The sequence below is a fragment of the Pygocentrus nattereri genome, chromosome 12 (genome assembly GCF_015220715.1).
Source record: "Pygocentrus nattereri isolate fPygNat1 chromosome 12, fPygNat1.pri, whole genome shotgun sequence".
In the NCBI taxonomy this organism is placed as follows: Eukaryota; Metazoa; Chordata; class Actinopteri; order Characiformes; family Serrasalmidae; genus Pygocentrus; species Pygocentrus nattereri.
This window is the reverse complement of record NC_051222.1, coordinates 32,298,712-32,311,859: the sequence shown is the minus strand read 5'-3', so window position 1 is coordinate 32,311,859 and position 13,148 is coordinate 32,298,712. Positions and strand designations below refer to the sequence as shown.

Here is a 13,148-nt window from a genome sequence, read left to right as displayed (position 1 = left end):
TCTGTTCTTTCCCTTGACTTATTATTTTCAGAGTGTTTTACATTTTCCCGGTGTTCATCACTGCCCCTTTCCTTTCTGTTTGCCCTTTCACGATCTTCATGTAAACATGTTGGATGTTTTCCTTTACATGTTTCACAAAGGCTTCTTCTTTTGCAGTCCTTTGAACGATGTCCTAGTTGTAAACATCCAAAACATAATTTTTTTGTTTGGACAAACTTGAGACGTTCTTGAACCGGTTTTTCATTGAATTTCCAACATTTCTGAATGCCATGATTTTGTTTTTCACAGAAGACGCACCCTTTGAGTTCTGCATTTTCTTCAGAGTTGCTTAAAAGCACCTTTGCACCGACATTTCGTGTCTTTGTTGTCTTTACCCTTTCACCATCACTAGACTTCAAGGCATGAAGAGAAGTCACTGGGTTGCAAGCTATTTTTGCTTCCTTTGTGATGAATTCCACAAACTGACTGAATGTAGGAAATTCATTGCAAGTTTCTTCGATCTCGATCACCTTTCTGTTCCAACTGGCTACCAGCCAATCAGGAAGCTTTGTGAGAAGCTTTTGATTTTCATCACAGGTGTTCAATACTTCTAGACCTTTAATCTGAGACATTGCAGCCCAGCAGCCCCTAAGGAAGTCTGAAAAATCTCTCAACTCAACAATGTCTCTGGGTCCTATTTTGGGCCATGATGCAAGCTTATCCTTAAAGGCTTTAGCTATCACAAATGAGCTTCCAAATCTTTCTTCCAGGATAACCCATGCGGAATCATAAGCTGCATCTGTTCCCAATAGAAAATAACTCTCAATGGCCTTTCTTGCAGGTCCACCAACATATTTACGAAGGTAATAGACCCTTTCGTTTACTGGAATGTTTTTCCTGCCTATTAGAGTTTGAAATGACATCTTCCAGTCTTTGAATCTTAGAGGGTCTCCAGTAAAAACAGAAGGTTCAGGTACTGGAAGACGGCTCACATTAATAGACTCTGCTATTGCTTCAGCAAGGACTGCAGTACTGTCTGCTTGGTATGTCACAGGAGGCTCATGAGGACTTCTTTTAGCTCCTGTCGATCGGTGTTGCTCAGCTGCACAGTTATGAAGCAACTCTGCTATTTCTTCATCTGAGCTTACTTCTTGTTCGTAAACTTCTAGCCGTGCCCTGGCTGCACTCAACTTCTTAACAGTCTGAAGTCGCTCTATTTGTCTGCGTTTCTCTTCCAGTGCTTTCTTTCTTATCACATTTTCTTCCTCTTGTAATGCAATCTTCTTTCTATTTTCTTCTTCAAGACTTTCAAGTTCTCATTGTTCACTTTCTATCTCTTGCAGGACCTTTAGAGCAGCCTGTGTAGCAGCTAGCTCTGCTGCAGCTTCCTGTCTCTTAACAGAGGACAGGCTTGACTGACGTGACTTAATGCTTGAACCACTTGCAGAGGTTAAACCTCGAGAGCCTTTACTTGTGCCTGAAGAAGCTGATGAGAACACAGAACCAGACTCAGGCCAGACAAAATCCTCTGTCTGGACATCTTTGGCATCCTTGTTGTGAAGATAAGTGGATGCATTTTCCAAGATTATTTTTGATACAGCGTCACAGGTGTCAGCTCTGCGACGGATCTCACTGCCTGGGGGAGCACATTTGCGCAGTTCTTCATAGCTATGTTTCACATCTGCTGATGCACAACGTATCTTAGTCATCAACTCCTGCACAACCTCAATAGAGGGAGTTCCCTTTATCACTTTCTTAGCTTGCTTGGCAGTCACTTTCCATTTATCATAAGTAATGGTAAAACGATCCTGCATTTTTTTTTATTTATTATCATGCTGTTCTTGAGCCTTTTCGGTAAGCTTTCGAGCTCTCTGGCTTCTTCTTAACTCCTCTTCAGTTTCAGGTGACTGCTGTGTGTCTGCGCCATTACTATCTTTAAGTAAGTCTCCATTCTTAGTTTCATTTTCAGTCATTTGCTCCATTTTGCAATGTTTACTTCTTACTTGGACCCAAATAATTTATAGCTATATTTTGACAGACTTGTGGCTTAACAACTGACCAGCTCAACAAACAAAAATATTAATAGCTACAAGCTTAATCTTGCCCTTAGATAAACTTGTCTGAGAGCATTAAGAATGGATAAAGATAAGGATTTTTCACAGAACCTTAAATCTTAAGAAAACATCCGAATGAATATCAGCTTAAATAACACAAATGTGATGAACTGTTTCTAGAACCAACACCATATGAAACTGAGCACTTAATTGTATAACACCTTTAGCATCCAAATGACAGAAAAATGCCAAATGACTTCACCTACAAAATCTTAGACAGAACCTTGAACTTGAAGAAAATGTGCATAGCACCAGATTACTTAATTTCAGCACTTGCAGTGTCTCCTTAAAGTAATTAACAAAGCTGATCCACTTCTTAAACATTTAACTTGTTTTAAATGTATCACTTGTTGGACCATCAATGTAAACTTCAAACTGCTCGCTGCGTAGTTTGCTTGTGTTGCACAGTCTTATCTGTCTGATGCTAGAGTGCGATGAATCTTCTTCGCTGCTCAGTGGATGGAAGGCACAGTTCCTTGTCTCCTCGCCTCATGTCGAGCAGACTGAGTTCTCACTGTAACTCCCTCCAAGTTGAAAAACGGACACAAGGCGTTCCTGATTTTTACTGGCATTTAATCGGACACAGGTGTCATTAACGATGCCGTGAGAACTGTACAAACATAAAATAATACATTTTCATACAGTAAGGGATTCTCATAGAGCATAGACAATAAGAATATGATTCAACAACATAAAATATTCACAAATCAGTGGCTTGACTTACAAACAACATCAGTAAATTCTGTATAGTCCTTGAGGCCACGTAACTAACAGAAACTTGACAAGTCTTTCACAGATAAACATCTTATTTCCGATATACACACATTAAAATACAAATTGCATACCTCATTGGCCGCATTAACTTGAAAGGGTTAACAAAAACACATCTCGGAATGTCTTCTTTAACCAAGAGTCAAACTTCGCCGCACGCTTCTCCAAATCTCTAGCGTACGGAGAGAAAAAAAAAAAAAAACACGTTGCCCTCTACCGAGTGTAGCGTGTAACTGAAAATATCGCTCTATCCCAAACAGCAAATTAAACATTGGTTCCACCCTGGAAACACTTGTAGAACCTTTAAACGTGCAATTTTTAACGATACATATTACAATCAGATTTTAATAAACATACATTATTTTACCTTACTTGAACTTATTTATTGTTACTTCAATCATGAATTTAACAAACTGTATGACTGCCACTGACGGCAGCCACAAAGTGAGTCACTGTCTTTCAGTCTGATTTTATTCATTAAACTTGATGTTTGTCCAGTGAGGGTAGCATTTTATAGGGAAGATTTCAACCACTACAACTTGTAACTCTGTTCCAAAGGGCAACAAGATGCTCAAAAACAAGGGGTAGGGGTAAAGATAAGAAATGGGATTGGGCCCAAGTGCATGTTTGAACTCTGCCTGCCTTCTTTCTGCTGACTGAGCTTTATCTGCACTATGAAAGTGCTTTAGCAGATACAGACATATTGATGACCCTTTCATTTGCATAAATAACTCAGTAAATTAACATTATCTTGTTAATATTGTGATCATACAGGCTGACCTGCTGATCTCACTCAGAATGTCTCTGACTGTTTCTCTGATGGTTCTGCTCTTCATCTCTAGTGAGTCTGAGCTGCTACTTCCAACTGAACTCTGTACAGTTATGAGTTAATTATTATATATGATGTGGTCAGTTGATCTAAACTACTGTAAGACCTGTGGAGCTTCTCTCTGTGTTTTTATCTCCAAATGAGCTCAAATTATTACAGCTGATTATTCAAACTCAGCTGAAATGAACCGTCTTAGAAATGAGCTGAAGTGGAGACTTAATGCAGCATTTTTACTGACTGAGACCCAAACAGTGAGAATTTACACATTTCTGTGTTTTGTGTTGCAGGAGTTGTTGCTCAGGATGGGTGGGCTGTGAATTACAACTCTAAATCTGTCTGTACTCTAAAGGGGTCTGCATTAACTATGGAGTGTACATACACACCTCCTAGTAATCACTCAGTCCAAAAACCTTTCTGGACTAAAGAGCTGGTTACATCTGGTTCAGAACATCCTGATCTGTTAGATGATCCAGAGTACAGAGGCAGAGTTCAGTACCTCGGAGATGAACATCGTGACTGCTCTCTCAGATTTAAGACTGTGAGAGAAACGGATCAAAGTAAATATTACTTCACATTTATAACAAACCAAACTGGAGGAAAGTATCAAGGTGCAGGAGGAGTTGATCTTTCAGTCACAGGTAAGATCCATCAGCAGAAATAAGACACTGTACTTCATTCACTGGTGTTCAGGATTCAAAGCAGTTCTGGTTTAAAATCACATCAATTCTAGCAGTAGATCATTAACTGTAGTACATTAGTCAGAGTGGATCAGCACACTGAGGTGTTTAACAGCGCTGTATTAGCAGTAGATCATTAACTGTAGTACATTAGTCAGAGTCGATCAGCACACTGAGGTGTTTAACGGCGCTGTATTAGCAGTAGATCATTAACTGTAGTACATTAGTCAGAGTCGATCAGCACACTGAGGTGTTTAACGGCGCTGTATTAGCAGTAGATCATTAACTGTAGTACATTAGTCAGAGTCGATCAGCACACTGAGGTGTTTAACGGCGCTGTATTAGCAGTAGATCATTAACTGTAGTACATTAGTCAGAGTCGATCAGCACACTGAGGTGTTTAACGGCGCTGTATTAGCAATAGATCATTAACTGTAGTACATTAGTCAGAGTCGATCAGCACACTGAGGTGTTTAACAGCGCTGTATTAGCAGTAGATCATTAACTGTAGTACATTAGTCAGAGTCGATCAGCACACTGAGGTGTTTAACAGAGCTGTATTAGCAGTAGATCATTAACTGTAGTACATTAGTCAGAGTCGATCAGCACACTGAGGTGTTTAACAGAGCTGTATTAGCAGTAGATTATTAACTGTAGTACATTAGTCAGAGTCGATCAGCGCACTGAGGTGTTTAACAGAGCTGTATTAGCAGTAGATCATTAACTGTAGTACATTAGTCAGAGTCGATCAGCACACTGAGGTGTTTAACGGCGCTGTATTAGCAGTAGTTCATTAACTGTAGGACATTAGTCAGAGTCGATCAGCACACTGAGGTGTTTAACAGCGCTGTATTAGCAGTAGATCATTAACTGTAGTACATTAGTCAGAGTCGATCAGCGCACTGAGGTGTTTAACAGCGCTGTATTAGCAGTAGATCATTAACTGTAGTACATTAGTCAGAGTCGATCAGCACACTGAGGTGTTTAACAGCTGTATTAGCAGTAGATCATTAACTGTAGTACATTAGTCAGAGTCGATCAGCACACTGAGGTGTTTAACAGCGCTGTATTAGCAGTAGATCATTAACTGTAGTACATTAGTCAGAGTCGATCAGCGCACTGAGGTGTTTAACAGCGCTGTATTAGCAGTAGATCATTAACTGTAGTACATTAGTCAGAGTCGATCAGCACACTGAGGTGTTTAACAGCTGTATTAGCAGTAGATCATTAACTGTAGTACATTAGTCAGAGTCGATCAGCACACTGAGGTGTTTAACAGCGCTGTATTAGCAGTAGATCATTAACTGTAGTACATTAGTCAGAGTCGATCAGCACACTGAGGTGTTTAACAGAGCTGTATTAGCAGTAGATCATTAACTGTAGTACATTAGTCAGAGTCGATCAGCACACTGAGGTGTTTAACAGAGCTGTATTAGCAGTAGATCATTAACTGTAGTACATTAGTCAGAGTCGATCAGCGCACTGAGGTGTTTAACAGCGCTGTATTAGCAGTAGATCATTAACTGTAGTACATTAGTCAGAGTCGATCAGCGCACTGAGGTGTTTAACAGAGCTGTATTAGCAGTAGATCATTAACTGTAGTACATTAGTCAGAGTCGATCAGCGCACTGAGGTGTTTAACGGCACTGTATTAGCAGTAGATCATTAACTGTAGTACATTAGTCAGAGTCGATCAGCGCACTGAGGTGTTTAACAGAGCTGTATTAGCAGTAGATCATTAACTGTAGTACATTAGTCAGAGTCGATCAGCACACTGAGGTGTTTAACGGCACTGTATTAGCAGTAGATCATTAACTGTAGTACATTAGTCAGAGTCGATCAGCACACTGAGGTGTTTAACAGAGCTGTATTAGCAGTAGATCATTAACTGTAGTACATTAGTCAGAGTCGATCAGCACACTGAGGTGTTTAACAGCGCTGTATTAGCAGTAGATCATTAACTGTAGTACATTAGTAAGAGTCGATCAGCACACTGAGGTGTTTAACGGCGCTGTATTAGCAGTAGATCATTAACTGTAGTACATTAGTCAGAGTCGATCAGCACACTGAGGTGTTTAATGGCGCTGTATTAGCAGTAGATCATTAACTGTAGTACATTAGTCAGAGTCGATCAGCGCACTGAGGTGTTTAACAGAGCTGTATTAGCAGTAGATCATTAACTGTAGTACATTAGTCAGAGTCGATCAGCACACTGAGGTGTTTAACAGAGCTGTATTAGCAGTAGATCATTAACTGTAGTACATTAGTAAGAGTCGATCAGCACACTGAGGTGTTTAACGGCGCTGTATTAGCAGTAGATCATTAACTGTAGTACATTAGTCAGAGTCGATCAGCACACTGAGGTGTTTAATGGCGCTGTATTAGCAGTAGATCATTAACTGTAGTACATTAGTCAGAGTCGATCAGCGCACTGAGGTGTTTAACAGCTGTATTAGCAGTAGATCATTAACTGTAGTACATTAGTCAGAGTCGATCAGCACACTGAGGTGTTTAACGGCGCTGTATTAGCAGTAGATCATTAACTGTAGTACATTAGTCAGAGTCGATCAGCACACTGAGGTGTTTAACGGCGCTGTATTAGCAGTAGATCATTAACTGTAGTACATTAGTCAGAGTTCATTAACTATAGTTTTAGGATTACATTTCAGAGGAGGCTTGTGCTGCAACTATCCTTCCAAATTGATGGTCTTGTGAAGGGCTAAAATTTACTTTATTTGTCCTGCACTAACACTAGGCATGGCTTTTCAGTTGATCAAGTAGAAGAAATACAAATATGAGTTATCATTTATCTATCATTGCAATTATGAATTTATCAACTTATTAATAGGACAGAAATAAAAAAAACATATTTGTTCATTAAGGCTAAATTTTAGCTTCAAGTTGCATTAAGCTGTAAATATAACTGCAATTCAAATTCTGTGTACAAACGTTCCAGAGAGCAGCAACACATTCACTCAGCGAGTGTGAGACTCCACAGTGTGAGTTTGTTTTCTCTGGTTCTCAGATCTCCAGGTGGAGGTTCCTGAGAGAGTGATAGAGGGAGATAACGTCACTCTCACATGTAAAACCACCTGCAGTCTGACAGTCAGACCAACATTCACCTGGTACAGAAATGGACGTTCTGTATCCTCCAGTACTGACCAGCTCCACCTGCAGGCGGTCAGCAGGGAGAATAAGGACAGGTATCACTGTGGTGTACTGGGTCAGAACTCTCCTGAGGTCACTCTTAATGTCAGACGTAAGTGCATTCAGTCTGGTGCAGTATCACTAATCTTTCTTCATGAATAAATAAATGAATGAGTAACTGAAATATATTCAGAAATCTTTAGGGTTCTGATGAATAGGTACCATACACAACTTTTAACAGTTAAACTGTGGTTTCTAATCTCAGTTATGGAGATCTTGTTCAGTTGAGCTCATGAAGGGTTTGATAATTAACTAAAGTCAGTTAAAGCTTTGCTGTAAGAGGATGGAAACATCTTGAATCTTCTCCTGCTCAGTGTATTACATTTTCTTCTGTTCTTCTGATGATGTCAGAATGTTTTTTTGTCCTTATAGAACCAAGAAAAAAGAAGTTAAGCTGAAGTTAATGATGAGTATTAGACCATTAACATGATGTTATTTTGCAGGACGACAAGTCTTTTTATTCCAACAGAAAAGCATCCTCATGAAGTGTAATGTGTTCTTCTACCATTAGATGGACCAAAGAGCGTCTCAGTGTCTATCAGTCCCTCTGGTGAAATAGTGGAGGGCAGTTCAGTGACTCTGACCTGCAGCAGTGATGCAAACCCACCTGTGCAGAACTACACCTGGTTTAAAGAAGGTGGAAGCTCACCTGTAGGATCTGGACACAGTTACAGGGCTCCACAGAGTGGATCCTACTACTGTGAGGCTCAGAATGAACACGGATCTCAGAAATCAGATGCAGTGACTGTCACTGAAAAAGGTAAAACATTCTTAAAAAAAGATAAAACATTAAAAAGTAAGTGCAGTTTTCAACTGTTATTAACATTTCTCCACACACAGGGGTTAAGAGTGCTGACCTGTTTGCTGTTCTTGGGGTCCTTGCTGGATGTGGATGTTTATTTGTCATTGTTGCTGTTTTGTATTTTAGGTATGTATGAATCTTGTGTCATGGAAAAATGAACTTTAATGCAGATCATTCTTTCTTACCTTCACTTACTGTTTTATCATTGATATTACATTTCAGTAAAAAGAAACAAGGAGGTTCAGCTGATGCATCAAAGCTGAGACAGGCAAGTTAACCAAACACAATCAAAACCACAGCTTCTCAACATGTTTCACTACCTTTGTGATTTTCTATTTTGACAACCAAAATGGCATTTTTAAAAAGTTTAAGAAGGTAAAAAATTTAGATAAAATCTCAGCTGAACTCTAATGTGGAAAGAAACTGAGAAAGAAGGTGGTTAGTACATACATGTCCTTCAAATAACCATAAAAGAAGACATGAACTGAATTTGTGTGATTTAATAGCATTAACCTCTGAGATGATCTGATTTCTCATTATTTCTGACTGCATAAAAATCACTACATTGATATGGCAGTGAGATCCACAACCAGTGATGCAGCACCTGATCCACATCTGTCTAATCAGTGTGATGTTCATTATGCCTGTATTGTATTACAGAGAGTCAGAAACCCCAGGAATGCTGAGAGCTCTGCAGTGAAAGCTTCTGGGACTGATGAGGAGGTTCAGTATGCCACTGTCCAGCACCGCCATGATAAAGTGGTACAGAAGACTGAAGAGGACGAGGTTCAGTACGCTAGTATAAGATTTACTAACACTGGTGCTGCCAACAGGTAAGAGAATTTGAACTACTCGAAATATTTGAGGCTCTTATTTTGACTAAAGAGTCTAAAAATTGAAATATATATCACAGTGTGTTTGCCATGTTGTCCAGGTCTGATGTTTCCACACTTGATGATGTCTCAGTGATTTACAGCAGCATGAAATAACTAAGCTGTTCTGTTCTGGACCACCACTGTGAAAGTTGTTCTGTTCTGGACCAATACTCCGACCCATGAACAAAATTTTCATCTGTATTTATTGGAAATGCCATGAAAACAGGACACGGTGTATTAGTTCAATGTAAACCACAACATGCATTTTGGAGCTCACCAAATTTCTATGATCATTTTGTGGATCAGTCCTTCTGATGGCAAAACGATTTTACTGGACCTGAATTTCACTATTTCAGAAGGAAACTGTATCAACTGTGTCAAGATCTGCAATTACAATTTAACACCACCAGGACCAACAATAAGATGCCATTTTTGGATATAATCTCAAATAAACAACCTTGTGAGTGATTTGTCTGCGATCAACACTCAACCAACCCTTTCCCACTGCTATTTATTCTCAATGTTCAAAGGAGAATGCTAACACTGTGTTGACTGTGTTTGAACCGTGGCCATGTACTGGACCCTTCTTCAATCTCTACAGGTAGAGCTGGGCGATATGGCCAAAAATGTTATCACGATTAAAAAATTCATATTGTTTGATATCGATACATATTGCGATAAATGTCAAATCATTATTTCTTCCAAGTTTGAAGGCTGATTTTTGCTCCTGGGTGATGAATTGCTGTTTTAAAGTATCTGTTATGGTCACAACATGAAATTACAACAGTGGAACATTTCATAAATCTTTCATGGTTGAGTGGGAGAAAGTTTCTCATTGGTGGTTTCTACCAAACTGTTCCCACAAAGTTGGGAGCATGAAATTGTCCAAAATCTCTTGGTGCTGAAGCATTAAGAGTTCCTTTCACAGGAACTAAGGGCCTGAGCCCAACTCTTGAAAAACAACCCCACACCATAATCCCCCCCCACCAAACTTTACACTTGGCACAATGCAGTCAGACAAGTACCGTTCTCCTGGCAACCGCCAAACCCAGACTCATCCATCAGATTGCCAGACGGAGAAGTGTGATTGGTCACTCCTGAGAACACGTCTCCACTGCTTTAGAGTCCAGTGGTGGCGCTTTACACCACTGCATTCAACACTTTGCATTGCGCTTGGTGATGTAAGGCTCGGATGCCGCTGCTCGGCCATGGAAACCCATTCCATGAAGCTCTCTACGCTGTTCTTTAGCTGATCTGAAGGCCACATGAAGTTTGGAGGTCTGTAGTGATTGACTCTGCAGAAAGTTGCCGACCTCTGCGCACTACGCCCCTCAGCATCCGCTGACCCTGCTCTGTCATTTTATGTGGCTGACCACTTCGTGGCTGAGTTGCTGTTGTTCCCAATCACTTCCACTTTGTCCACAATGCCACTGACAGTTGACTGTGGAATATTTAGTAGTGAGGAAATTTCACGACTGGACTGATTCCACAGGTGACAGACACCCTGTGAGAGTCCTCCTTTTGTGTCTTGTTTGATCTACAATTCACCATGCTGTGCCAGAGTGACAGAGCACTGCTTCAAATGAGCCAGCTGCTAAAAACAGCTAGCCTGGAAAAGTAGCATTCTCATGCTTTCCAGTGCTTCACAGTTTCCTCAGTTTACTTTAGTTTAAATCAGTGCTGGAACTCACATGAGCCCATTTCTTCACTTCCATTGCTTGGGAATGCACTGATACTAAAATATGACTGAGCGCTGAAACAGCAGTGCAGTTGTGATAAGCAGATGTGAAATAATGCTGCTAAAGCTTGTTAGGATGTTAGGAAAGAGGTGGGTTCACTTTAGGACAGTAGAGTTACGCCACTCATCTGGTCACTCACACTCGGTCACAATAGAGCAGATCGCTGTTCGCTTCACTCAAACAGGGAATGTGTAACTCTGTGTTTCAGACGTAGCTAAAGTATATTTGGCAACTCATTTTACCCTCTTTACTCAGAACTCGGAAGTGCGCCCTCTCCTGGCGACAGCAGAGTTCTTTCAATTTCCTTGCAGTAGAAAATGCCACAAGGGTTGTTGCGAGGATGTTAAATTTCTTATTGTTCTATTGAGGAAAGGTATATAGCAATAATTAATGTCATCGTTTTATCACCCAGCCCTATCTACAGGACACAAAGTGTACCTGCAACCACCTCCCTAGAGAACATGAAGCCCACCTTTAAAAGTGTACATAACATTAACAAAATGTCCTACTTAACTGCTTGGGGAAAAAACATTAACAATAAATCCTGTTTTACAGTCTAAAATGTTGCCTTTACTCATTATCAGTTTGTACTGTTTAACTGAAAGTTGATTGTCCCCTTTATGTAATGTGTAGTGTTGGGGTTCTGACCATTTTCATTATTTTTTTAGCCCACAGCGGTTTTTTGAAATCGGGAAGTTGAGTTTATTGCTGACACTTCAGCAATAAACTAAACTTCCACATATAAAATAAAACTGTTTAGTGGATCAGATTTTGAGTATTATATTCATGGGAAACACTTTAGCTTCACATTTTGTTAATTTAAAGAAGAATGAAAAAAGCTGAAATGATCTATGCTCAACTGCTTCCTTCCATTTCATGCTGTGCTGCTTTTTAATAAATCATTTTGATCATGTTATATAATTGTGAGTAGGTGATTATGTAATAATAGTGTCAGACCTAATCATTAAGAGCTGGTTTTCCAGATGTGGATTAAACCTGGTCTCAGACCAGCGTTTAGTGCCTGTGGTGAATATTCATCAGACACCCTAGTCTAGGATTTGGTTTACTCTGAATCTGGGAAACTGAAACATGAGAGCTTCATATTTGTCTGTTAAACATTCACAGCAACATCCTGAGCTGATGTGATGTGATCAATGCTTGGTAAAGTGTCAGCTGTGCTCAGGCCGGTTTGACTCACTGCTGCTTCCTAATTCTAAATCTGGATGAGGTTAATATAGAATTCGACATTCCAGCAATGAAGTAAACTTCCCCATACGAAAAAAAACCCTGTTTCGTTCTCATACAGCTAGCTGGTGTATTTCTTGCTTAACTCATATTAACTGACTGTTTTTTAATGCTTTTGGCCACATTTACACAAAAAACTGCACTATTTGATAGCATATGAATTTACTGAGAAATGCATATTTTTACAATGTTTTATATGATGAGAGATGTAGGATTTGTCCACAATTTTCTATATTATCTTTCTTTACCTTCAATTTCATACTTTGAACATGATTTTAAAGATTGAGTCTGAAATTCAATTCTTATATTAACACCTTTGTAATCACTGTACTTTGTATTAATAACACAAATGAGTTAATAAATAAATAAAAAAAACTTCCACCCAAACTAGTAGTTTCTTGAACAAACTATAATCTCTATTAAAATGACTGTAACTCCATGCAGGTTAGCACTGAGCAGATTTAGCTTAACACAGATTTGAGTCATCAAACAATAGAAATAGTGTAATTAGAAATGTTTACTGTCCTGGGCCAATCAGAAGACTGCTAGCTTTGGGAGGAGTAGTTCAAATTAGATATGGATAGAAACACCAGGACCACAATATAGAGGTTAAACCAATTCACATAAATGTGGTCAGGCTAACGTACCTCAGACAAGCTGAACACATTTCTGTGATGATGAACGCAGCTGATCAGTCTCAGGGCTCTTTGAGTATTGATAATATCCACAGTGTGCTCAGAGAAACACACTGTGATGTAAAGAACTTCTAAAATAATTGCAACAATTGTCACACATTAAGTTCCAGCTATTGTTTTATCATTGATGGAGCAATATGACTTTTTAAAGATCAAAAGTAGACTTAACTGAACAATAACAAACTATAGCGTGTTTTAGCACAGTAGCTTTAAGC

General features: G+C 39.4%; 1 protein-coding gene across 1 annotated transcript in view; it reads left to right on the top strand.

Annotated features, from left to right (window-relative positions):
* LOC108443958 (B-cell receptor CD22-like) overlaps window positions 1-9,953 on the top strand; it is a 34,654-nt gene extending 24,701 nt beyond the window's left edge. The window contains exons 8-12 of the mRNA XM_037543283.1: window positions 8,089-8,337; window positions 8,418-8,505; window positions 8,602-8,648; window positions 8,933-9,212; window positions 9,314-9,953. Of these exons, the coding sequence (XP_037399180.1) occupies window positions 8,089-8,337; window positions 8,418-8,505; window positions 8,602-8,648; window positions 8,933-9,212; window positions 9,314-9,368 (719 nt within the window). The 3' untranslated portion in view covers window positions 9,369-9,953. The remainder of the gene's footprint in view (window positions 1-8,088; window positions 8,338-8,417; window positions 8,506-8,601; window positions 8,649-8,932; window positions 9,213-9,313) is intronic.
* The last annotated feature ends 3,195 nt before the right edge of the window (window positions 9,954-13,148 follow it).